General features: G+C 41.8%; 1 protein-coding gene across 1 annotated transcript in view; it reads right to left on the reverse strand.

Moving 5' to 3' along the window:
- Positions 1–27,759, reverse strand: part of LOC128704840 (phosphatidylinositol phosphatase PTPRQ) — a 166,697-nt gene that overhangs the window by 55,074 nt on the left and 83,864 nt on the right. Inside the window, exons 7-10 of the mRNA XM_070104419.1 lie at positions 17,145–17,294; positions 1,679–1,957; positions 1,407–1,550; positions 1,059–1,220 (exon numbers count right to left, since the gene is read on the reverse strand). Of these exons, the coding sequence (XP_069960520.1) occupies positions 1,059–1,220; positions 1,407–1,550; positions 1,679–1,957; positions 17,145–17,294 (735 nt within the window). The remainder of the gene's footprint in view (positions 1–1,058; positions 1,221–1,406; positions 1,551–1,678; positions 1,958–17,144; positions 17,295–27,759) is intronic.

Consider the following 27,759-nt stretch of genomic DNA (forward strand, 5'->3'; position numbering starts at 1 on the left):
CAGCATTTCCATATAGTGACAACTTGTCATTAATTAAGCAGGACATAGCCCAAACCACCAAAACCATTAGGTGCGTCCATTGCACCTGGGATGTCAGATGAAGTCCTCTTCTCCTAGCGTTGTTCATTAACTAGATTGTAATTTAATTTGAGCAAGTCCTGTAGGGACCTGATTGATACGTACTATATTGGAACAAGGCAGGAGAGGTGGTTAAACTTGAAGTTCCCACTGTGTTATATCGATATGCTGTGTATTTACCCTCGTGTCAGCCTCAGTTTAAGCCAGCATCAAGTCTGCTTGGCCATTCCGTCTGGTAATGAACCTGGAACCTGGCATCAACAAGGACATCCTCCTGGTGACTAACTGTAGTCTATATATCTGATTTATTTAGTGTTCCCTGTAGAAGAAAGTGTTCAAATCTTTGACAGAGGTTTGTGTCGTGGCTGCCAGGCTCTGGGGGGATAAAACGATACTAATTAACGGAGTCAGTCAAGTATACGTATGTATACTTGACTGAACTGTGCATCAAGCCAACCACATAAGGTTGGCTTGATGCACAGGTGATAAGTCTCGATACCAAGATGTTGCACATGTGGCCTTATTTATCAGTTTGTCAATAAAATATCTTAAATCTAATAATATTTGTCTGCCAAAGAACCATCATGGAATTCTGAAACAGAAAATATCTTCAACTTGCTAAATCTCTGGCCCACCTTATGGGCCTTATCTACTTCCGGTCCCAGGGCTGTACTTCTCTGAATTTTCTTCAACTCTATATCTGGGGCCCACCTTATAGGCTTCACCTATGTGTACGTGTGGGCCTCACTCATATGTGACAGTCTCTTCAACTGCTGCACCTCTGAACTTCTTCCACCAGCTCCAATATAAAAGTTCCCATTCTCATGGATTTGTATTATCATAAAATATTCTGCTGTCCAGGTGACACATGTTTTAGTGAACATATCTAAGTGTTACAGTTCGTCTAATTTATTAAAAAGTCGCAATAATAAAACAGCAGTGAATTAAATTATTCTGTTACAGAGTAATTTTCATCTTACCAGCGTCTGGTACGAGTATCGACGAGGAGCACCGCTGGTTGGTGCTGGGGTTGGTGCCTGGCACACTGACATCAACAATGTATTCTGTATATGGCACAAGTGTGTCCAACAGGTGACATAACGAACTGTTATTCTCCCATTCCATGGAAAAGCTGCCAGCCACTGAAATCAAAATATGAGGTTAAAGCTGCATTTATTGTTTAATTTGGAAAGTGAAATTCTTGAGCTTTACATCGAACTAATAAACAAACTATATTTAAATAAATCAGTGCTGTTTATTATTAAATATTATATATGAGAGATAAAGATGGTCCCAACTGATTCTGCGGCAGCTGGATAAATACTGACCATGTGTATTATTGTCTGTCCACTTCATGTCTCCCTCCCAGGTGATGATGTAGGTGGGTTTAGGAGAGCAACTTGCAGGAGAAGGTGTCCAGCAAACATTGACTGTATAACCTTTCTGATCACAATTCACTTCACTTGGTGCAACTAACGTAAAAAACAAATTTTAGCTTAGATAAGAGTATATGTTATGTTTCTGTTAACTATTAATTGTAATAAATACATATTTATGATTACTGGAGTTAGTTCACAAACAATAATATTACATAACTTACCAATACCATTGATGGTAGTATAATAGCTGTCTGACTCGTCTCCCCAGTCAAATTCAGTTTTAGCTTTAACAGTAATAACATAATCCTCACATTCTTCTAAGTCAGTAACCGTAACCGAAGTCATCATTCCATCCGCTCCTTCTGTTTTAGGTTTCTTATCGTTCTTAAAATTGATCTCATACTCTGAAATTACACCATTTGCTTCTTCAGGAGGTGTCCAGGTGACATTAGCTGATCCAGAATCTGAGGTGACCTCCGTGATGACTGGTGGACCTGGCGCTGGTGCCAATAATAACAAATTAATAAATATGTTAAAACTAATGTTAAAACGAAGCTTAGAATTATCGTCCAACTCCCTGAACAAACTTTATACTACACATTTAACAGAATAAATATATGTGAATTAGTTAATTTCGAAGTACATATGTTAATCAATTATTATTAATACTACAAAAACAGCCGCTTCACAGAAGACATTAACAACTATTAATTCTGAACGAAAATAAATTTAGATGTAAAGAAATTTATTTTCTAATCTTAAGAAAATTAAGTGTTAATAAACAAGAAATAAATAAGTATAATTGTGAAAGTTATGAAGAAACAGAGACTTAGACATATCTTAAACAAGGAAATTATTTTTAAATATATAAGGTTAGTGATAGTTATGGAACTGTTATCCTAAAATGATACCTTACTGTATATTAGTGATATAAACCATACCACTGGTGGGGTTAGAACCCGCGATCAGAGAGTCATAAAACACCAGACCGACGCCTTAGCCACTGGACCTGGTGGCTACAACAATTTTCACCTAACTAGGTATATTTATACACCATAGGAAGGTTAGCATAGGCGCCATTATGACCACAAATGCAAGTTTTTACTGACGAATTTCCCGCTAGCATGGCACTGATGAACTCTAGCTCAAGTCCCCTCAAAGCCGTGGTCTGGTTTGTTTGCAATTGTGTCATTACGATTTCGTGAGGCATGTTATCAGTGATTTAATAAGTCGACGCGGATGTAAATAAATGGCATTGCAGTTTATTCAGATTGTAGTCGAGTGATTCTCAACCAGGGGTAAATATACCCCTGGGGGCAAATATACCCCTGGGGTAAATATACACCAGGGGGTAAATATACCCCTGGGGGTAAATATACCCCTGGGGGTAAATATACCCCTGGGGGTAAATATACCCCTGGGGGTAAATATACCCCTGGGGTAAATATACCCCTGGGGGTAAATATACCCCTGAGGGCAAATATACCCCTGGGGGTAAATATACCCCAGGGGGTAAATATACCCCTGGGGGTAAATATACCCCTGGGGGTAAATATACCCCTGAGGGCAAATATACCCCTGGGGGCAAATATACCCCTGGGGGTATATATACCCCTGGGGGTAAATATACCCCTGGGGGCAAATATACCCCTGGGGGCAAATATACCCCTGGGGGTAAATATACCCCTGGGGTAAATATACCCCTGGGGGTAAATATACCCCTGGGGGTAAATATACCCCTTAGGGTAAATATACCCCTGGGGGTAAATATACCCCTGGGGGTAAATATACCCCTGGGGGTAAATATACCTCTGGGGGTAAATATACTCAAGGGTTTAAATATACCGCTGGGGAAAAATATACCCCTGGGGGTAAATATACCCTTGGGGGTAAATATACCCCTGAGGTAAATATACACCTGGGGGTAAATATACCCCAGGGGGTAAATATACTGCTGGGGGTAAATATACTTCTGGGGGTAAATATACCCCTGGGGGTAAATATACCCATGGGGGTAAATATATCCCTGGGGTAAATATACCCTTGGGGGTAAATATACCCCTGGGGGTAAATATACCCCTGGGGGTAAATATACCCCTGGGTAAATATACCCCTGGGGTAAATATACTCCTGGGGTAAATATACTCCAGGGGGTAAATATACCCCTGGGGGTAAATATACCCCTGGGGGCAAATATACCCCTGGGGGTAAATATACCCCTGGGGGTAAATATACCCCTGGGGGTAAATATACCCCTGGGGGTAAATATACCCCTGGGGGTAAATATACTCCTGGGGGTAAATATACCCCTGGGGGTAATTATACCCCTGGGGGTAAATATACCCCTGGGGGTAAATATACCCCTGGGGGTAAATATACTCCTGGGTGGGAGAGAAATTACTTGGCAAGGGGTAAATATTTAATGTACTTGATAATTGAATAAATGAATAATTTATTTTTTCTGACCATCTTGTTTTTCTGACGCTTTATGAAGGCGATAAATTTTTTGTAAGGAAGTAAAGGAGGTAAATGGAAAAATATATCCAGCCGAGGGAGTTTATGATGAAGGAAAAGTTGAGAATCACTGTACATTGTAGTTCACTGTTAATTTGCTTATGTGATATCGAGTTATAAGGTTTAACTACTGTACTACACAAAGGACAGAATATTTCCTGAAACAAAAAGGCCGAAAATGAGGAGAAAAATAATGATTAGCATATAATTCTTATCTTTTAATCTTTGAAGCTATTTTGAATGGTATGTAATGTGAAGAGGTGGGACCGGGAGCTGAGTATCGACCCCTTCAATCATAATTAGGTGAGATGAGTACACAGACACACACACACACACACACACACACACACACACACACACACACACACACACAAACACACACACAAACACACACACACACGCACACACACACACACACACACACACACACACACACACACACACACACACACACACACACACACACACACACACACACACACACACACAAACACACACACACACACATTATCGACAAGTACCTTTAACAATCAGTAACACAAGTGGTCAAATATTAAGTAATGACATCATCTCAGAGAAATAAATTCATTTAATATATTGAACTAAGTCATTTTAACTTTACAAATTAGAAATATAAGTAAGTTATTGGTATCGAGATTGGCAAAAATAATTCGTATGGTCCCAACCTTACATGACACACATTGATTAATATTATTTACCTTTGAAGATTAAGACAATTATGGAACATATGGGAATCTTTATTGAGGAAACGTTTCGCCACACAGTGGCTTCATCAGTCCAATACAAAGTAGAAATGGGTAAGGAGAGGAGGAGTATGAGGTAATCAGTCCCTCAACCTGGAGTCGATGTGTTCACTCCATCAATCTTGTAGAATGTACAGCATAGGGCCGTAGACGTGGCTTATATACTGTAGTGAGGTGAGATGAAGCAGGCGGAGGCGGGGTCATAGTGGTACCATCCACTAGTCGAAGTAGTGAGGTGAGGTGAAGCAGGCGGATGCGGGGTCATAGTGGTACCATCCACTAGTCGAAGTAGTGAGGTGAGGTGAAGCAGGCGGAGGCGGGGTCATAGTGGTACCATCCACTAGTCGAAGTAGTGAGGTGAGGTGAAGCAGGCGGAGGCGGGGTCATAGTGGTACCATCCACTAGTCGAAGTAGGTCTTCGTCCAAAGGTTGAACAAGTGTTGAAGAATTCTTTGTAACAAGATCCCATGATGCTGCAGTTTCTGACAGTTGTATATGAGTATATAAGTATATAAGCCACGTCTACAGCCCTATGTTGTACATTCTACAAGATTGATGGACTGAACACATCAACTCCAGGCTGAGGGACTGATTTCCTCATATTCCTCCTCTCCTTACGCCTTCCTCTTTGTATTGGACTGATGAAGCCACTGTGTGGAGAAACGTTTCCTGAATAAAGATTCCCATATGCTGCATAAGTGTCTCAATCTTCAACTTGTCGGTTTTTCAAACCATTCATCACAACTGTCAGACACTGCAGCATCATGGGATCTTGTTACAAAGAATTCTTCAACACTTGTTCAACCTTTGGACGAAGACCTACTTCGACTAGTGGATGGTACCACTATGACCCCGCCTCCATCTGCTTCACGTCACCTCACTACTTCGACTAGTGGATGGTACCACTATGACCCCGCATCCGCCTGCTTCACCTCACCTCACTACTTCGACTAGTGGATGGTACCACTATGACCCCGCCTCCGCCTGCTTCACCTCACCTCACTACTTCGACTAGTGGATGGTACCACTATGACCCCGCCTCCGCCTGCTTCACCTCACCTCACTACAGTATATAAGCCATGTCTACGGCCCTATGCTGTTCATTCTACAAGATTGATGGACTGAACACATCGATTTCAGGATGAGGGACTGATTACCTCAAACTCCTCCTCTCCTTACCCATTTCTACTTTGTATTGGACTGATGAAGCCACTGTGTGGCGAAACGTTTCCTCAATAAAGATTCCCATATGTTGCATAAGTGTCTCAATCTTCAAAGGTAAATAATATTAATCAATGTGTGTCATGTAAGGTTGGGACCATACGAATTATTTTTGCCAATCTCGATACCAATAATTTACTTATATTTCTTATTTTTAAAGTTAAAATGACTTAGTTCAATATATTAAATGAATTAATTTCTCTGAGATGATGTTATTACTTAATATTTGACCACTTGTGTTACTGCTTGTTAAAGGTACTTGTCGATAATGTGTGTGTGTGTGTGTGTGTTTGTGTGTGTGTGTGTGTGTGTGTGTGTGTGTGTGTACTCACCTATTTGTATTCACCTATTTGTGGTTGCAGGGGTCGAGTCCTAGCTCCTGGCCCCGCCTCTTCACCGGTTGCTACTAGGTCCTCTCTCTCCCCGCTCCATGAGCTTTATCAAACCTCGTCTTAAAACTGTGTATGGTTCCTGCCTCCACTACGTCATTTTCTACGCTATTTCACTGCCTTACAACTCTATGACTGAAGAAATACTTCCTACTATCTCTCTGACTCATTTGTGTCTTCAACTTCCAATTGTGGCCTCTTGTTTCTGTGTCCCCTCCCTGGAACATCCTGTCTTTGTCCACCTTGTCTATTCCACGCAGTATTTTATATGTCGTTATCATGTCTCCCCTGACCCTCCTGTCCTCCAGTGTGGTCAGGCCGATTTCCCTTAATCTTTCCTCATAGGACATTCCCCTTAGCTCTGGAACTAACCTTGTCGCAAACCTTTGTACTTTCTCTAGTTTCTTGACGTGCTTTATCAAGTGCGGGTTCCAAACAGGTGCTGCATACTCCAGTATGGGCCTGACATACACGGTGTACAGTGTCTTGAATGATTCCTTACTAAGGTATCGGAATGCTGTTCTCAGGTTTGCCAGGCGCCCATATGCTGCAGCAGTTATCTGATTGATGTGTGCTTCCGGAGATATGCTCGGTGTTATACTCACCCCAAGATCTTTCTCCTTGAGTGAGGTTTGCAGTCTTTGGCCACCTAGCCTATACTCTGTCTGTGGTCTTCTGTGCCCCTCCCCCATCTTCATGACTTTGCATTTGGCAGGATTAAATTCGAGAAGCCATTTGCTGGACCAGGTGTCCAGTCTGTCCAGGTCTCTTTGAAGTCCTGCCTGGTCCTCATCAGATTTAATTCTCCTCATTAACTTCACATCATCTGCAAACAGGGACACCTCTGAGTCTAACCCTTCCGTCATGTCGTTCACATATACCAAAAATAGCATGTGTACTCACCTAGTTGAGGTTGCGGGGGTCGAGTCCGAGTGTGTGTGTTTGTGTGTGTGTGTGTGTTTGTATGTGTGTGTGTGTGTGTGTGTGTGTGTTTGTGTGTGTGTGTGTTTGTGTGTGTGTATGTGTGTGTGTGTGTGTGTGTTTGTGTGTACTCACCTAGTTGTACTCACCTAGTTGAGGTTGCGGGGGTCCAGTCCGAGCTCCTGGCCCCGCCTCTTCACTGATCGCTACTAGGTCACTCTCCGTGAACCCTGAGCTTTATCATACCTCTGCTTAAAGCTATGTATGGATCCTGCCTCCACTACATCGCTTCCCAAACTATTCCACTTACTGACTACTCTGTGGCTGAAGAAATACTTCCTAACATCCCTGTGATTCATCTGTGTCTTCAGCTTCCAACTGTGTCCCCTTGTTACTGTGTCCAATCTCTGGAACATCCTGTCTTTGTCCACCTTGTCAATTCCTCTCAGTATTTTGTATGTCGTTATCATGTCCCCCCTATCTCTCCTGTCCTCCAGTGTCGTCAGGTTGATTTCCCTTAACCTCTCCTCATAGGACATACCTCTTAGCTCTGGGACTAGTCTTGTTGCAAACCTTTGCACTTTCTCTAGTTTCTTCACGTGCTTGGCTAGGTGTGGGTTCCAAACTGGTGCCGCATACTCCAATATGGGCCTAACGTACATGGTGTACAGGGTCCTGAATGATTCCTTATTAAGATGTCGGAATGCTGTTCTGAGGTTTGCTAGGCGCCCATATGCTGCAGCAGTTATTTGGTTGATGTGCGCTGCAGGAGATGTGCCTGGTGTTATACTCACCCCAAGATCTTTTTCCTTGAGTGAGGTTTGTAGTCTCTGACCCCCTAGACTGTACTCCGTCTGCGGTCTTCTTTGCCCTTCCCCAATCTTTATGACTTTGCACTTGGTGGGATTGAACTCCAGGAGCCAATTGCTGGACCAGGTCTGCAGCCTGTCCAGATCCCTTTGTAGTTCTGCCTGGTCTTCGATCGAGTGAATTCTTCTCAATAACTTCACGTCATCTGCAAACAGGGACACCTCAGAGTCTATTCCTTCCGTCATGTCGTTCACAAATACCAGAAACAGCACTGGTCCTAGGACTGACCCCTGCAGGACCCCGCTGGTCACAGGTGCCCACTCTGACACCTCGCCACGTACCATGACTGGCTGCTGTCTTCCTGACAAGTATTCCCTGATCCATTGTAGTGCCTTCCCTGTTATCCCTGCTTAGTCCTCCAGTTTTTGCACCAATCTCTTGTGTGGAACTGTGTCAAACGCCTTCTTGCAGTTCAAGAAAATGCAATCCACCCACCCCTCTCTCTCTTGTCTTACTGTTGTCACCATGTCATAGAACTCCAGTAGGTTTGTGACACAGGATTTCCCGTCCCTGAAACCATGTTGGCTGCTGTTGATGAGATCGTTCCTTTCTAGGTGTTCCACCACTCTTCTCCTGATAATCTTCTCCATGATTTTGCATACTATACATGTCAGTGACACTGGTCTGTAATTTAATGCTTCATGTCTGTCTCCTTTTTTAAAGATTGGGACTACATTTGCTGTCTTCCATGCCTCAGGCAATCTCCCTGTTTCGATAGATGTATTGAATATTGTTGTTAGGGGTACACATAGCGCCTCTGCTCCCTCTCTCAATACCCATGGGGAGATGTTATCTGGCCCCATTGCCTTTGAGGTATCTAGCTCACTCAGAAGCCTCTTCACTTCTTCCTCGGTTGTGTGCACTGTGTCCAGCACTTGGTGGTGTGCCCCACCTCTCTGTCTTTCTGGAGTCCCTTCTGTCTCCTCTGTGAACACTTCTTTGAATCTCTTGTTGAGTTCTTCACATACTTCACGGTCATTTCTTGTTGTCTCTCCTCCTTCCTTCCTTAGCCTGATTACCTGGTCCTTGACTGTTGTTTTCCTCCTGATGTGGCTGTACAACAGTTTCGGGTCAGATTTGGCTTTCGCTGCTATGTCATTTTCATATTGTGTTTGGGCCTCCCTTCTTATCTATGCATATTCGTTTCTGGCTCTACGACTGTTCTCCTTATTCTCCTGGGTCCTTTGCCTTCTATATTTCTTCCATTCCCTAGCACACTTGGTTCTTGCCTCCCTGCACCTTTGGGTAAACCATGGGCTCATCCTGGCTTTTTCATTATTCCTGTTACCCTTGGGTACAAACCTCTCCTCAGCCTCCTTGCATTTTGTTGCTACATATTCCATCATCTCATTAACTGGCTTCCCTGCCAGTTCTCTGTCCCACTGAACCCCGTTCAGGTAGTTCCTCATTCCTGTGTAGTCCCCTTTCTTGTAGTTTGGCTTCATTCGTCCTGGCCTTCCTGCTTCTCCCTCCACTTGTAGCTCTACTGTGTATTCGAAGCTTAAAACCACATGGTCACTGGCCCCAAGGGGTCTTTCATATGTGATGTCCTCGATATCTGCACTACTCAAGGTGAATACTAAGTCCAGCCTTGCTGGTTCATCCTCTCCTCTCTCTCTTGTAGTGTCCCTTAGGTGTTGGCACATGAAGTTTTCCAGTACCACCTCCATCATCTTAGCCCTCCATGTATCTTGGCCCCCATGTGGGTCCAAGTTCTCCCAATCGATCTCCTTATGGTTAAAGTCACCCATGATCAGGAGCTTCGCCCTGCATGCATGAGCTCTTCTGGCCACTCTAGCCAGTGTGTGTGTGTGTGTGTGTGTGTGTGTGTGTGTGTACTCACCTATTTGTACTCACCTATTTGTGGTTGCAGGGGTCGAGTCCTAGCTCCTGGCCCCGCCTCTTCACCGGTTGCTACTAGGCCCTCTCTCTCCCCGCTCCATGAGCTTTATCAAACCTCGTCTTAAAACTGTGTATGGTTCCTGCCTCCACTACGTCATTTTCTAGGCTATTCCACTGCCTTATAACTCTATGACTGAAGAAATACTTCCTACTATCTCTCTGACTCATTTGTGTCTTCAACTTCCAATTGTGGCCTCTTGTTTCTGTGTCCCCTCCCTGGAACATCCTGTCTTTGTCCACCTTGTCTATTCCACGCAGTATTTTATATGTCGTTATCATGTCTCCCCTGACCCTCCTGTCCTCCAGTGTGGTCAGGCCGATTTCCCTTAATCTTTCCTCATAGGACATTCCCCTTAGCTCTGGAACTAACCTTGTCGCAAACCTTTGTACTTTCTCTAGTTTCTTGACGTGCTTTATCAAGTGCGGGTTCCAAACAGGTGCTGCATACTCCAGTATGGGCCTGACATACACGGTGTACAGTGTCTTGAATGATTCCTTACTAAGGTATCGGAATGCTGTTCTCAGGTTTGCCAGGCGCCCATATGCTGCAGCAGTTATCTGATTGATGTGTGCTTCCGGAGACATGCTCGGTGTTATACTCACCCCAAGATCTTTCTCCTTGAGTGAGGTTTGCAGTCTTTGGCCACCTAGCCTATACTCTGTCTGTGGTCTTCTGTGCCCCTCCCCCATCTTCATGACTTTGCGTTTGGCAGGATTAAATTCGAGAAGCCATTTGCTGGACCAGGTGTCCAGTCTGTCCAGGTCTCTTTGAAGTCCTGCCTGGTCCTCATCAGATTTAATTCTCCTCATTAACTTCACATCATCTGCAAACAGGGACACTTCTGAGTCTAACCCTTCCGTCATGTCGTTCACATATACCAAAAATAGCACTGGTCCTAGGACCGACCCCTGTGGGACCCCGCTCGTCACAGGTGCCCACTGTGATACATCATTACGTACCATGACTCGTTGTTGCCTCCCTGTCAGGTATTCTCTGATCCATTGCAGTGCCCTTCCTGTTATATGCGCCTGATGCTCTAGCTTCTGCACTAATCTCTTGTGAGGAACTGTGTCAAAGGCCTTCTTGCAGTCCAAGAAGATGCAATCAACCCACCCCTCTCTCTCTTGTCTTACTTCTGTTATTTTATCATAAAACTCCAGAAGGTTTGTGACACAGGATTTGCCTTCCGTGAATCCGTGCTGGTTGGCATTTATACTCCTGTTCCGTTCCAGGTGCTCCAACACTCTCCTCCTGATAATCTTCTCCATAATTTTGCATACTATACACGTCAATGACACAGGTCTATAGTTTAGTGCCTCTTTTCTGTCTCCTTTTTTAAAAATGGGAACTACATTTGCCGTCTTCCATACCTCAGGTAGTTGCCCAGTTTCTAGGGATGTGTTGAAGATTGTGGTAAGTGGCACGCACAACATATCTGCTCCCTCTCTAAGGACCCATGGGGAGATGTTGTCTGGTCCCATTGCCTTTGAGGTATCGATGTCCCTTAGCAGTTTCTTCACCTCCTCCTCATCTGTATGTATGTCGTCCAACACTTGTTGGTGTATTCCTTGCTGGTGTCCCCATCTGGTCTGTCCCCCCAGAGTCCTTCCTGTCTCTACTGTAAATACTTCCTTAAATCTCGTGTTGAGCTCCTCACATACCTCTTGATCGTTTCTTGTGAGTTCTCCACCTTCTTTCCTCAGCCTTATCACCTGGTCCTTGACTGTTGTCTTCCTCCTAATGTGGCTATACAGCAGTTTCGGGTCAGATTTGACTTTCGATGCTATGTCGTTTTCATACTGTCGCTGGGCCTCCCTCCTTATCTGTGCATACTCGTTTCTGGCTCTTCTACTAATCTCCTTGTTTTCCTGGGTCCTATGCCTCCTGTACCTTTTCCATTCTCTGTTGCACTTAGTTTTTGCCTCCCTACACCTTCGGGTAAACCAAGGACTCGTTTTGGTCTTCCTATTATTTCCGTTTCCCTTGGGAACAAAACTTTCCTATGCCTCCTTGCACTTTGTTGCCACATATTCCATCATCTCGTTTACTGATTTTCCTACCATTTCTCTGTCCCACTGAACCTCCTGCAGGAAGTTTCTCATACCTGTGTAGTCCCCCCTTTTATAGTTTGGCCTGTCCCCTTCAGTTCCTGTTACCTTCTCCACTTGTAACTCTACTATATAGTCAAAACTCAGAACCACATGATCGCTAGCTCCAAGGGGCCTCTCATAAGTGATGTCCTCAATGTCTGAACTGCTCAGGGTGAACACAAGATCCAGTCTTGCTGGCTCATCCTCCCCTCTCTCTCTGGTTGTGTCCCTGACATGTTGATGCATGAGGTTTTCAAGTACCACATCCATCATCTTGGCTCTCCATGTTTCTGGACCCCCATGTGGCTCCAGGTTTTCCCAGTCGATCTCCCTGTGGTTGAAATCGCCCATTACCAGTAACTTTGCTCTGCTCGAGTGAGCTCTTCTTGCCACCTCAGCCAGTGTGTCCACCATCACCCTGTTGTTTTCTTGGTACTCCTCTCTTTTCCTCCTGCAGTTCTGTGGTGGGTTATACATCACTCCAATGACTACTTTATGTTCTCCGGACTGAATTGTACCTACAATGTAGTCTCTTTCTCCAATCATGTCCATGCCTTCCATTTCCTCAAATCCCCATCGGTGTTTTATGAGCAGTGCAACCCCTCCTCCCCCTCTACTCCTTCTATCTTTCCTCAGGATCTGATATCCTGTTGGGAAGATTGTGTCTGTTATTGTCTCAGCGAGTTTTGTTTCTGTGACTGCTATGATGTCTCGGGATTTTTCACTGATTCTTTCATTCCACTCCTCATGTTTATTCATTATTCCATCCGCGTTTGTGTACCAAACCTTTAGTTTCTTTTCTATCATTGTGGTCATGCAAGAATATTGGGGTTGGGGGAGCGAGAGCCTTGGTGGGGGCCTATATGGGGCTGTGGTGTAGGTGGGGTTTGTGTTGATGGGGGTGGGGTCAGAATGCCCATAAGGGACAGCTGTTGGGGTGAGGTTTGTGATATGGGGATTGGTGGCAGAGGGAACAGTGAGTGGGTTGTAGTATAGGTTGCTCAGTTGCGTTGGGAATGTCGCGGGTGGAGTCTTTTGGTGGGAGATTCTGTGGGGTGTGTTTGCCCTTCCTCCTGTGCCTGGGTCCTGCTCATTTTCATTGCTTCTCGTTCCTCCTTGCGTCTCTGTACCCTCTCTTTCAGTGTAGTCCTTTCTTCTTGTGTTCTGTCGCGGTCGAGGTATACTCTCTGGTACCCCTCTTTGTCCCTCAGTCTTGCTTTCTCTTGCAGAATCCTGGTTCAAACTGATTCTTCCTTGAAAGTTACTCTGACAGGCCGTATCCTTCCACTCGCAAACCACCCAATTCTCTGAAAATTTGTCACCTGGGTCATATTGCCCTCCCCTATTGTTTTCATGATGCCTTCAATCATTTTTTTCTCCTCCTGTTTTATTTCTTCAAAGTTGGCCCCCTTGGCTTCTTGGAGCCCGTACACAAAAACTGACCTCGCCCTTTCCTCCTCCCACTGAGTCTCCATCTGCGTCCTCTGAGGCATTTTATTTCCTTCCATTGACATGTTCTTGCCTTCAGTCCCTGTCATATCTGAAACTTCTATTCTCAGTGGACTGTCTTTCCTGACCTGCTGTCCCTTGCTACTGCAGTTGGCTGTTAGAATCTCTGCATATAGCATACCTTCATTGTCTTCGGACCTGTCGTTTGATCTTAGTGTGCTCGTCGTGTGTGTGTGTGTGTGTACTCATCTCACATAATTGTACTCACCTATTTGTGGTTGGAGGGGTCGATACTTAGCTCCCGGCCCCGCCTCTTCACTGAGTGCTACTAGGTCCTCTCTTTCCCTGCTCCATGAGCTTTATCATACCTCATCTTTAAGCTATGTATGGTTCCTGCCTCCATTACCTCACTTGATAGGCTATTCCACTTCCTGACAACTCTATGACTGAAGAAATACTTCCTAACATCTCTTTGACTCAACTGGGTCTTCAATTTCCAATTGTGTCCCCTTGTTTCTGTGTCCCCTCTCTGGAACATCCTGTCTCTGTCCACCTTGTCTATTCCACTCAGTATTTTGTATGTCGTTATCATGCCTCCCCTAACCCTCCTGTGTGTGTGTGTGTCTGTGTGTGGGGGGGATCAGAAACCTTGGGATAATGGGGAAAAAAAGCCACAAGCTTCCTTAAAGAACTGGGTTTCAGACTCATCGAACCACAAGGGACCAGCGCGCTGCCACTTTCATGTTCCAGCGCCTCAGCATGGCCATCAAGAAGGAAAATGCTTGCTGCATACTTGGCTCGCATCCGGCTTTAGAGGAACTGGAGGAGATTCATAATCTTTGATATGATGTTCAATTGTATTCATGTTTGTATTTTTTGTCAGTGTATTCTGTCTATAAATAAAGTCCACATAAAATATAGAATATAGTGGGTGATAGGAAAAGAAAATATTCAAACGGATCCGGGGAGAACCTTGAGTTTTCCCTGAGGAACGTTTATAGACTTCTCTGAGGATGAGGGTCCCCAGGACAGTTCTAGACGTGGTTCCTCCCTACACTTTTATTATACACACAAACACACACACACACACACACACACACACACACACACACACACACACACACACACACACACACACACACACACACACATATATATATATATATATATATATATATATATATATTATTATTATTATCACACTGGCCGATTCCCACCAAGGCAGGGTGGCCCGAAAAAGAAAAACTTTCACCATCATTCACTCCATCACTGTCTTGCCAGAAGGGTGCTTTACACTACAGTTTTTAAACTGCAACATTAACACCCCTCCTTCAGAGTGCAGGCACTGTACTTCCCATCTCCAGGACTCAAGTCCGGCCTGCCGGTTTCCCTGAATCCCTTCATAAATGTTACTTTGCTCACACTCCAACAGCACGTCAAGTATTATATATATATATATATATATATATATATATATATATATATATATATATATATATATATATATATATATTTATATATATTTATATATATATAAATATATATATATATAAATATATATAAATATATATATATATACATATAAATATATATATATACATGCATATATATACATATAAATATATATATATACATGCATATATATACATATATATATATATATATATATATATATATATATATATATATATATATATATATATATATATATATACATAAATATATATATATATATATATATATATATATATATATATATATATATATATATATATATATATATATATATATATATATTATATATATATATATATATATAGGGTGGAAGGGTGGCCGGAAAAAGAAAAACTTTCACCATCATTCACTCTATCACTGTCTTGCCAGAAGGGTGCTTTACACTACAGTTTTTAAACTGCAACATTAACACCCCTCCTTCAGAGTGCAGGCACTGTACTTCCCATCTCCAGGATTCAAGTCCGGCCTGCCGGTTTCCATGAACCCCTTCATAAATGCTACTTTTGCTCACACTCCAACAGCACGTCAAGTATTAAAAACCATTCGTCTAAATTCACTCCTATCAAACACGCTCACGCATGCCTGCTGGAAGTCCAAGCCCCTCGCACACAAAACCTCCTTTACCCCTCCCTCCAACCTTTCCTAGGCCGACCCCTACCCCGCCTTCCTTCCACTACAGACTGATACACTCTTGAAGTCATTCTGTTTCGCTCCATTCTCTCTACATGTCCGAACCACCTCAACAACCCTTCCTCAGCCCTCTGGGCAACAGTTTTGGTAATCCCGCACCTCCTCCTAACTTCCAAACTACTAATTCTCTGCATTATATTCACATCACACATTGCCCTCAGACATGACATCTCCACTGCCTCCAGCCTTCTCCTCGCTGCAACATATATATATATATATATATATGTCGTGCCGAATAGGCAGAACTTGCGATCTTGGCTTAAATAGCAACGCTCATCTTGCCATATAGGACAAGTGAAAATTTGTTTATGCAATAATTTCGCCAAAATCATTATGAACCTAACGAAAAAAATATATTTCATTGTGTTTGTTTAGTATTAAATTATTGTAAACAAATCTAAAATATAATTAGTCGGGTTAGGCTAAAATAAATTGTTCTTGTTATAATAAGGTTAGGTAAGTTTTCTAAGTTCCTTTTGGTGCAAAATTAATTTTTTTACATCAACATTAATGAAAAAACAATATTTTTAAACGTATAATAGAAAATTTTAGAACAGACTTAATTTTAAATGAGTTCTTGATAATTTACCAGTTTTACATATTCGGCACGACATGTATATATATATATATATATATATATATATATATATATATATATATATATATATATATATATATATATATATATATATATATATATATATATATATATATATATATACACACACACATATATATATATATATATATATATATATATATATATATATATATATATATATATATATATATATATATATATATATATATATATATATATATATATATAAACACTGCACTAGCCAAGGAGTCGAACCCATGCTGTTTTGGACCGCCTTATGGTGAGAGAAAACATATGACACTTCAGACCCCTAGACCACACAGTCCTTAACAATGGCGGATCCAGCCAAGCTGGGTGTTGTACCCACCATCAAAGGACATTCGGTGGTGTGGACGCCTCTTAGTTTGTCGGCAATAAATTTTATCACATATTTTACAAGGAATCTTATAGACACATCCATCAACATTTTGGGGGGAATTCCTTATCAAAAGTTTTTTTTACTGTTTCATGATTTTTAAATAAAACTTAGAAATTAAAATTGTTCAGTAGAGAAGGTATATCAAGGAAGTTTTCATGATATGGGAGAACCAAAATATTTTTAGCTGAATAAGGCTTTTTGTCCCTGTTTGAATTGTAAAAAGTAATTCTGACAAAATATTTTGGTCTTTCCTGTCACAAAAAAATCCTCCAGCCTGTTATGGGATGTATCAGGAATAAGTGAGCATTGAGTAGTTGATAATATATACCAAGTGAGACTTACCAGCTTGTGGAGTAGTTTGAAGACAACAGCCATTATCTCCCACTTCATTATTTACCGCTACACAAACACTGTAATTCGTATATGGAACAGAGGATGGCAGCTGGTAACATTGTTGCTGTTCTTGCCACGGCATCACATCACTGTCTTCAACTAAACATAAACACAGAAACATAAGAAATTTAATAATTAAATTCATTCTTACCTAAACTGTGAGTCATCACTTATTAATGAAAATAAATTTCGTAGAATTGCTCAATTAAACAATTATTTTTATAACTAAATTTATTATTATTCTTTTTGTTGTTTTTTTTTTTAAATATATAGAGGCACAATGACAATAACCAGAACAATACATAAATAACCTAGATATAGTATGTAGGAAAGAAGGTAATTATTTCCCAGTAAAATTAGGCCTTAGCAAGGATGTGTGATGTCACCGTGGTTGTTTAATATATTTATAGATGGGGTTGTAAGAGAAGTAAATGCGAGGGTCTTGACAAGAGGTGTGGAGTTAAAAGATAAATAATCACACACAAAGTGGGAGTTGTCACAGTTGCTCTTTGCTGATGACACTGTGCTCTTGGGATATTCTGAAGAGAAGTTGCAGAGATTGGTGGATGAATTTGGTAGGGTGTGAAAAAGAAGAAAATTAAAAGTGAATATAGGGAAGAGTAAGGTTATGAGGATAACAAAAAGATTAGGTGATGAAAGATTGGATATCAGATTGGAGGGAGGGAGTATGGAGGAGGTGAATGTATTCAGATATTTGGGAGTGGATGTGTAAGCGGATGGGTCTATGAAAGATGAGGTGAATTATAGAATTGATGAGGGGAAAAGGGTGAGCGGTGCACTTAGGAGTCTGTGGAGACAAAGAACTTTGTCCTTGGAGGCAAAGAGGGGAATGTATGAGAGTATAGTTGTACCAACACTCTTGTATGGGTGTGGAGCATGGGTGATGAATGTTGCAGCGAGGAGAAGGCTGGAGGCAGTGCAGAAGTCATGCCTGAGGGCAATGTGTGGTGTGAATATAATGCAGAGAATTCGTAGTTTGGAAGTTAGGAGGAGGTGCGGGATTACCAGAACTGTTGTCCAGAGGGCTGAGGAAGGGTTGTTGAGGTGGTTCGGACATGTAGAGAGAATGGAGCGAAACAGAATGACTTCAAGAGTGTATCAGTCTGTAGTGGAAGGAAGGCGGGGTAGGGGTTGGCCTAGGAAAGGTTGGAGGGAGGGGGTAAAGGAGGTTTTGTGTGCGAGGGGTTTGGACTTCCAGCGGGCATGCGTGAGCGTGTTTGATAGGAGTGGATGGAGACAAATGGTTTTTAATACTTGACGTGCTGTTGGAGTGTGAGCAAAGTAGCATTTATGAAGGGGTTCAGGGAAACCGGCAGGCCGGACTTGAGTCCTGGAGATGGGAAGTACAGTGCCTGCACTCTGAAGGAGGGGTGTTAATGTTGCAGTTTTATAACTGTAGTGTAAAGCACCCTTCTGGCAAGACAGTGATGGAGTGAATGATGGTGAAAGTTTTTTTTTTTCGGGCCACCCTGCCTTGGTGGGAGTCGGCCAGTGTGTTAATAATAAAAATAATAGCAGAAAGAAATTTATGTCGAGCCAAAACGTCGTCGTAGGTTTTTTCTCCTTACATGGGTAATTTGTGTATTAATATTGTTATTATTATTATTATTATTATTATTATTATTATTATTATTATTATTATTATTATTATTATTATTATTATTATTATTATTATTTTATTATTATTATTATTATTACAATTATTGTTATTATTATAATTATTATTATTATTATTATTATTATTATTATTATTATTATTATTATTATTATTATTATTATTATTATTAAGGAGGGTACATTTTGAGTGGTGGTAAAATACTGACAAAGAAAGTTAGGTAGTGATTTCATGCACTGGACAGGGAGGTACAACATTTTGTAGGGTTAATGCTTAGCCAGATGTGAGTGTGCAGAAAATGCATAAGGATTTGAGGAGAATGAAAGGGAGTAAATCAGTTAGAATAGATGTTGATAAAATAAAAAATAATAAAAGTGGGTAGGGATATAGTTCATGAGAGTTTTAAGCATTTGTTAAATAAAAATATATTGATGTTTGTATGTATTATAGGCGAATAAGCCTGTTAAGTATAACTGATAAAGTGTGTGATAAAGTAATTACTGAAAGAATTAATCATAAGAGAAACAAGAAGGATTTAGGAAAGGTCGGGAATACCTTTGTTAAACCTTTCATGAATTTGAAGACTTTTCTATTCCCAAAGCCCGGTCTTAGACCAGGCTTCTCTGGCGCTTGCCTGTTTTTCACTGGGTTTATTTTTCACTTCCTCCCAAATATCGAAGTTAAGCTGAAGGAATCTTACATGAGACAAGAACTGCAGGAAGAACTAAAAGCCATAAAGAAAATAGAAAGAAAAATACTTCTTCTCTTATGCCAAATCTAAGGGAAAAGCAACATCCAGTATTGGGCCTCTGCTTAGGCAGGCTGGGACATACACAGATGACAGCCAAGAAATGAGTGAGATATTATAGTCCCAATATGACTCAGTGTACAGTGAGCCGCTGCCCAGACTAAGGGTCGACAATCCAAATGAATTCTTTATGAACGAGACCCAGAATCTGGTCATCTCGAAAATCTCGGATATTATTCTAACTTAACAAGACTTTGAAAAGGCAATAAATGATATGCCCATGCACTCTGCCAGAGACCCAGACTCATGGAACTCAGTGTTCATCAAGAACTGCAAGAAGCCCCTGTCATGTGCCTTCAGCATTTTATGGAGAGGGAGCATGGACACAGGGGTCATCCCACACACACTATAACAACAGACATAGCCCCACTCCACAAAGGTGGCAGTAAAGCAATTACAAAGAACTACAGACCGATAGCACTAACATCCCAAATCATAACAATCTTTGTATTGATGTTGGTAGAATTACCGACAATAGGTAAAGTAAAAGGACACAAGTGCAACTAATGTGACGTTTATTGTGGCAACGTTTCGCTCTCCAAGAACTTTATCAAGCCGTTACAAACAATACATGGACACAGAGGGTATATATAGGCTTAGAGTGAGGTGTGCTGACTCACGAAATCGTCATGACACGATTGCAAACAAACCATACCACAGGCGGGGATAGAACCCACGATCAGAGACTCTGATCACGGGTTCTATCCCCGTCCATGGTATAGTTTGTGAGGTGTGATACTAGTGGCAGTAGTAGTAGTAGTGAGACAGTATGATAGAACAATTTGCAAGTTGATTGTTCTACCATATTGCATTACTACTAAAATTAATATTATTATTACTACTACTACTGCTACTACTACTACTACTACCACTAGCATTACACCTCACTCTGAGCCTATATATACCCTCCTCTGTGTCCATGTATTGTTTGTAACTGCTTGATAAAGCTCCTGGAGACCGAAACGTTGCTACAATAAAATGTCACATTAGTTGCACTTATGTCCATTTACTTTACATAAAAAATCTTTGAAAGGGTTCTAAGAAGCAAGATCTCCAACCACCTAGATAATCATCAGTTACACAACCCAGGGCAATACTGGTCGCTCCTGCCTGTCCCAGCTACTGGACCACTATGACAAGGTCCTGGATGCTATAGAGGATAAACAAAATGAAGATGTAGTATACAGAGACTTTGCAAAAGCCTTCGACAAGTGTGACCATGGTGGAATAGCACACAAAATGCGTGATAAAGGAATAACAGGAAAAGCTGGTAAATGGATCTATAACTTCCTGACAAATTGAACACAAAAAATAATAGTAGACAGAGTAAATCCGAGGCTGCTAAAGTGAAAAGCTGTGTTCCACAAGGCACAGTACTCGCTCCCAGTCTGGTGGCAACAGCTGTGTTCCACAAGGCACAGTACTCGCTCCCAGCCTGGTGGCAACAGCTGTGTTCCACAAGGCACGGTACTCGCTCCCAGCCTGGTGGCAACAGCTGTGTTCCACAAGGCACAGTACTCGCTCCCAGCCTGGTGGCAACAGCTGTGTTCCACAAGGCACAGTACTCGCTCCCAGCCTGGTGGCAACAGCTGTGTTCCACAAGGCACAGTACTCGCTCCCAGCCTGGTGGCAAAAGCTCTCGCTTCACACGGTGAAGTTCTGGGTTCGATTCCCAGCGAAGAGGTGCAAACATCGAATGTGTTTCCTTACACCGGTTGTCTATATTCATCCATTAGTAAAATGGGTACCTGGGTGTTAGTCGACTAGTGTGGGTCACATCCTGGGACAAAAGTAACCTAATTTGCCCGAATGCTCAGGATATCAAGCGGCTTTTTATACAGTAGTATATTATTGATGTCAGCTATGGTCTGTATATCTTGTACATGTACTTGTAGTAAATAAAGATATTAGTATTACTATTGTTATTAATCATCCTCATAATTGACATAGACAGAGATGTAAGCCATAGATCTGTGTGTTCCTTTGTGGATGACACCAGGATTACCATGGTAGTGACTTCCATCGAAGACACTGCGAGACTCCAAGCGGACATCAACCAAGTCTTCAAATGGGCCACTCCAAACAATATAAAGTTCAATGAAAAGAAATTTCAACTACCCAGATATGGGATACTTGAGGATATTAAAACTGTATGAATGCATACAACAAATTCTAATTATACAATAGAGCGAAAAAATAACGTGAAGGACCCGGGAGTAATAATGTCAGAGGATCTCGCCTTCAAAGACCACAACAATGTATCTACCGCATCTGTTAGGAATATGATAGGATGGATAATGAAAACCTTCAAAACTAGGGGCGTCAAACCCATGATGATTCTCTTCAAATAGCTTTTCTCTCTAGGCTGGAATACTGCTGTAGACTAACTGATCCTTCAAGGCTGGAGAGTATACAAAGAACTTTCGTGGCACATAAGTACGATAAGGCACCTAAATTACTGGGAACGGTTGAATTCTCTCGATTTGTATTCCCTGGAACGCAGGCGAGAGAGATACATGATAATAAACACTTGGAAAATCCTAGAAGGATTAGTACCAAACTTGCACACGAAAATCACTCCCTATGAAAGCGAAAGACTCAACAGAAGATGCAACATTCCCCAGTGAAAAGCAGGGGCGCCACAAGTACACTGAGAGACTACACAAGAAGTGTCAGGGGCCCAAGACTATTCAACTGTCTCCCAGCATACATAAGGGGGATTACCAGTAGACCCCTGGCTATCTTCAAGATGGCTCTCAACAGGCACCTGAAGTCAGTACCTGACCAGCTGGGCTGTGATTCATACATCAGTTTGCGTGTGGCTAGCAGTAACAGCCTGGCTGATCAGACCCTCTATGCACCACGAGGCCTGGTCTCAGACCGAGCCGCGGGGGCGTTGACCCCCGATACCCTCTCCAGCTATACTCCAGGTATACGAATATCTTGCACTCCAGTGCGATGTTACGTAATTCTGCAGATTTGAGACCAGACTCTCATGTACTACCATATGTGTTTTACCATGTGTCTCAACCACTCCAGTGAGTATATATTAAGGAATCTGAGATATTCCCAGTAATTTAAATACCTTATTCACTCTTTATGGATTGTAAATGTTCTCTTTTCCTGCTGCAGTTACCATGTCTCACCTGCCCTGAAGGGGCCATCAACACTGAACAATACTCTTAACGAGAGAGCTCAAGTGATTTGAATAGTCTCACTATTGGTACTATTTTCCTTGTTTGGAAAGTTCTTATTATCCACAGCTATTTTCCTGTCTGTCATAACATGTTACTTTTTGTGTTATGTAAGAAAGGTTACCTACATAACTATTTCCAGATCTTTCACATGTACATTTCGTGCTATTGAACGATCCTCTTTTGTTTTGTATACAGTGTTGCTTTTGAGTTATTCATTATTTCCATATTTAAATAGTTGGAACCTTAGCCCAATTGAACGTCGTGTTTTTCTCCACTACTCACTGGAAAACCCAGCTTATATTTTCTAAAAGAAATTGTCTTCTACCGAGGTGATCGTCATGACTTATTGTGTTATCTGCATATGATGATACGAAAATGTGATGAGTGCTTTTATCTTTGTCTGCTATGAGGATAAGAAATAGTAGAGGCACGAGGACAATGCCTTGGGGAACTGAGCCCTTTACATAGCTTATGCTGGATTTTGCTCTGTTTACTACTACTCTTAGTTGTGGTCTGTCTGTCAGAAAGTTGAAAATCAATTTCCCTACTGCAGCATGCTAAGAGTATGTTACATTTTATTCATCATATGTGACCAGCAAACAAGGTGCAATGGGTTTAAAGATCAGGGGCCCTGTCATTATACCAGTACCTTTGTTCAACTAGCCAATCACAGGAAGCTCGCCATAGCTGTGAGGCGATGTGGTACACACATGAAACAACTTTTGCAGACTTGCCTTCCCTGCTGGTCGCACGGTTTGACGGTGCCTTTTGCTGGCCTCACTGATCACCTCGTCTTGTGATTGCTTTTGCCTCATTGTACAAAGCTGTAAATACTGTACATAGGCTTTATATGTTGCAAATACAAGCTTATTTTGGTGAATGAAATACACTAATTGATTTTCTTCGGTCTTTTTGCTCGTTGCTAAGTGATTATCGCATTACAGAAGGTTGTACAGGCCTGTGTATGTAACACTGTTGTACACCTGTGTATGTAATATGGGTTGCCTGGTCTGAAGATTGTCTTCACATTATCTATATGAGCCTGCCATAAAAGAGAAGAAAGAAGGAACACTGCAACAGGCCTACTGGCCCATGTTAGGCAGGTCTAATTCTCCCACCGGCTTAAACCAGTGCCTTAACCTAGTCAGGTTAGTCACATTTACTTAAAGGTAGAGCACGACATCTCACCTAGTATCACAAGCTAGTCAGGTCCAACTCACACCCACCCACACCCACTCATGTATTTATCTAACCTATTTTTAAAACTACACAACGTCTTAGCTTCTATGACGGTACTCAGGAGTTTGTTCCACTCATCCACAACTCTATTACCAAACCAGAGCTTTCCTCTATCCTTCCTGAATCTGATTTTTCCCAACTTAAAACAATTGCTGCGAGTCCTGTCTATGCTAGATATTTTTAGCACACTATTGACATCCATTTTATCAATTCTTGTTTTTCATTTATACACCTCGATCATATCCCCCCTAATTCTACACCTTTCGAGAGAGTGCAGATTCAGGGCCCTCAGGCTATCCTCATAGGGAAGATTTCTGATACATGGGATTAACTTTGTCATCCTCCTCTGTGCGTTTTCCAGAGCATTTATATCCATTCTGTAATACGGTGACCAGAACTGTGCAGCATAGTCTAAATGAGGCCTAACCAAGGATATAGAGTTGAAGAACAACCTTAGGACTTCTATTATTTATACTTCTAAATATGAAGCCAAGGATTCTGTTAGCTTTATTGTGAACACTAATGCACTGTTGTCTTGGTTTTAGATTACTGCTAACCAGAACTCCTAAATCCTTTTCGCAATCAGTAATATTTTAATCTAAATTATTTAGTTTATATGTTGCATGGTTATTTTCCTGTCCAACATTTAGAACTTTGCATTTGTCTATATTAAACTGCATCTGTCACTTCTCTGACCACTGCATCAGTATATTCAAACCCTCCTGGTGTGCTCTAATGTCCTCATTAGAATAAATTGGACGGCCTATTTTGGTGTCAACAGCAATTTTGCTTATGTCACTATTTATTCCCTCATCTATGTCGTTTATGTAAACTGTGAACAACAACGGGCCCAACACTGATCCCTGCAGACCGCCGCTTGTGACGTGCCCCCTTTCTGATTTCTCCCCATTTATACAAACTCTCTGCTGTCTATTTGTCAACCATGCCTCTACCCAGGAAAAAATTTCTCCTATTCCGTGTGCCTTAAGGTTCCTCAATAGCCTCTGATGTGGAACTCTATCGAAATCCTTACTGAAGTCCATATACACAATATCATATTCATTACCATGATCTACCTCCTCAAACACCTTAGTGAAGAAAGTTAGTAAATTCGTAAGACAAGAACGCCCCTTTGTAAAACCGTGTTGAGATTCATTAATCAATTTATGCCTTTCAAGATAGCTATGAATTACTTCCGAAATTATTGATTCCATAAATTTTTCCACTATGGATGTAAGGCTTATTGTTCTATAGTTGGAAGTTAAGGACATGTCACCTGCCTTGTAAGTAGTTATTACATTTGCCATTTTCCACTTATCTGGCACTAAGCCAGTTTGTAGTGATATGTTGAAAAGATTAGCCAAAGGTTTGCTAAGTTCCTCTTTATATTCCTTTAAAACTCTTGTGCTATGCCGAGTTCCAGCTTTCTAAAATGTAACTTTTATTTTTGTTCATTTATCTAATATTACATTGCGATTACTATTGTTAATAGCTAAAACGAGAGTTTACCTGGAGTTTACCTGGAGAGAGTTTCGGGGGTCAATGCCCCCGCGGCCCGGTCTGTGACCAGGCCTCCTGGTGGATCAGCGCCTGATCAACCAGGCTGTTGCTGCTGGCTGCACGCAAACCAACGTACGAGCCACAGCCCGGCTGATCAGGAACTGACTTTAGGTGCTTGTCCAGTGCCAGCTTGAAGACTGCCAGGGGTCTGTTGGTAATCCCCCTTATGTGTGCTGGGAGGCAGTTGAACAGTCTCGAGCCCCTGACACTTATTGTATGGTCTCTTAACGTGCTAGTGACACCCCTGCTTTTCATTGGGGGGATGGTGCATCGTCTGCCAAGTCTTTTGCTTTCGTAGTGAGTGATTTTCGTGTGCAAGTTCGGTACTAGTCCCTCTAGGATTTTCCAGGTGTATATAATCATGTATCTCTCCCTCCTGCGTTCCAGGGAATACAGGTTTAGAAACCTCAAGCGCTCCCAGTAATTGAGGTGTTTTATCTCCGTTATGCGCGCCGTGAAAGTTCTCTGTACATTTTCTAGGTCGGCAATTTCACCTGCCTTGAAAGGTGCTGTTAGAGTGCAGCAATATTCCAGCCTAGATAGAACAAGTGACCTGAAGAGTGTCATCATGGGCTTGGCCTCCCTAGTTTTGAAGGTTCTCATTATCCATCCTGTCATTTTTCTAGCAGATGCGATTGATACAATGTTATGGTCCTTGAAGGTGAGATCCTCCGACATAATCACTCCCAGGTCTTTGACGTTGGTGTTTCGCTCTATTTTGTGGCCAGAATTTGTTTTGTACTCTGATGAAGATTTAATTTCCTCATGTTTACCATATCTGAGTAATTGAAATTTCTCATCGTTGAACTTCATATTGTTTTCTGCAGCCCACTGAAAGATTTGGTTGATGTCCGCCTGGAGCCTTGCAGTGTCTGCAACGGAAGACACTGTCATGCAGATTCGGGTGTCATCTGCAAAGGAAGACACGGTGCTGTGGCTGACATTCTTGTCTATGTCGGATATGAGGATGAGGAACAAGATGGGAGCTAGTACTGCGCCTTGTGGAACAGAGCTTTTCACCGTAGCTGCCTCGGACTTTACTCTGTTGACGACTACTCTCTGTGTTCTGTTAGTGAGGAAATTATAGATACATCGACCGACTTTTCCTGTTATTCCTTTAGCGCGCATTTTGTGCGCTATTACGCCATGGTCACACTTGTCGAAGGCTTTTGCAAAGTCTGTATATATTACATCTGCATTCTTTTTGTCTTCTAGTGCATTTAGGACCTTGTCGTAGTGATCCAGTAGTTGAGACAGACAGGAGCGATCTGTTCTAAACCCATGTTGCCCTGGGTTGTGTAACTGATGGGTTTCTAGATGGGTGGTGATCTTGCTTCTTAGGACCCTTTCAAAGATTTTTATGATATGGGATGTTAGTGCTATTGGTCTGTAGTTCTTTGCTGTTGCTTTACTGCCCCCTTTGTGGAGTGGGGCTATGTCTGTTGTTTTTAGTAACTGAGGGACGACCCCCGTGTCCATGCTCCCTCTCCATAGGATGGAAAAGGCTCGTGATAGGGGCTTCTTGCAGTTCTTGATGAACACAGAGTTCCATGAGTCTGGCCCTGGGGCAGAGTGCATGGGCATGACATTTATCGCCTGTAATCAGCTGTAATCAGTAATCAGCTTTATAATATTAAATATTCATTATCATTTTCCCATTTTCATTATATGTATATATTTATATTATGAATTATTTTGGTAAGGAAATGGATGGTTCACCATGATTAACGACCAATTTATGTTTGTGTGGCCTCACCTCTGCATTACTCGCCTGACGCCAGCTGATGGCAGGGGTGAGTGGTGTGGGTTAGGCAGTACTTCACCTCTCAGTCTGGAGAAGATCCTCTCTACTTACTCCTTTACTTTGACTGAGAAGTTATCCAGCAGTATAACATTATTCTCTCAGTCTCTTGAAAGTAGAGTTTTGTAAAACTCTCACCAAGTAAAATCTCACCAGTTTGTAAAGAGATGTCATTTATTAAGCTTGAATCGTCTCTGGTTAGAGAGACCAGGTAACTTTATCAATTTCATAAGTAAATACCCATTCAGTCAGTAATTGTAAGCCGTATATAGTTATAAGTCGTTATATTAAAAAGAAATTTTATTGCAGTCTTTCCATCATCC

Source organism: Cherax quadricarinatus, chromosome 91 (assembly GCF_038502225.1).
Source record: "Cherax quadricarinatus isolate ZL_2023a chromosome 91, ASM3850222v1, whole genome shotgun sequence".
Taxonomy (NCBI): Eukaryota; Metazoa; Arthropoda; class Malacostraca; order Decapoda; family Parastacidae; genus Cherax; species Cherax quadricarinatus.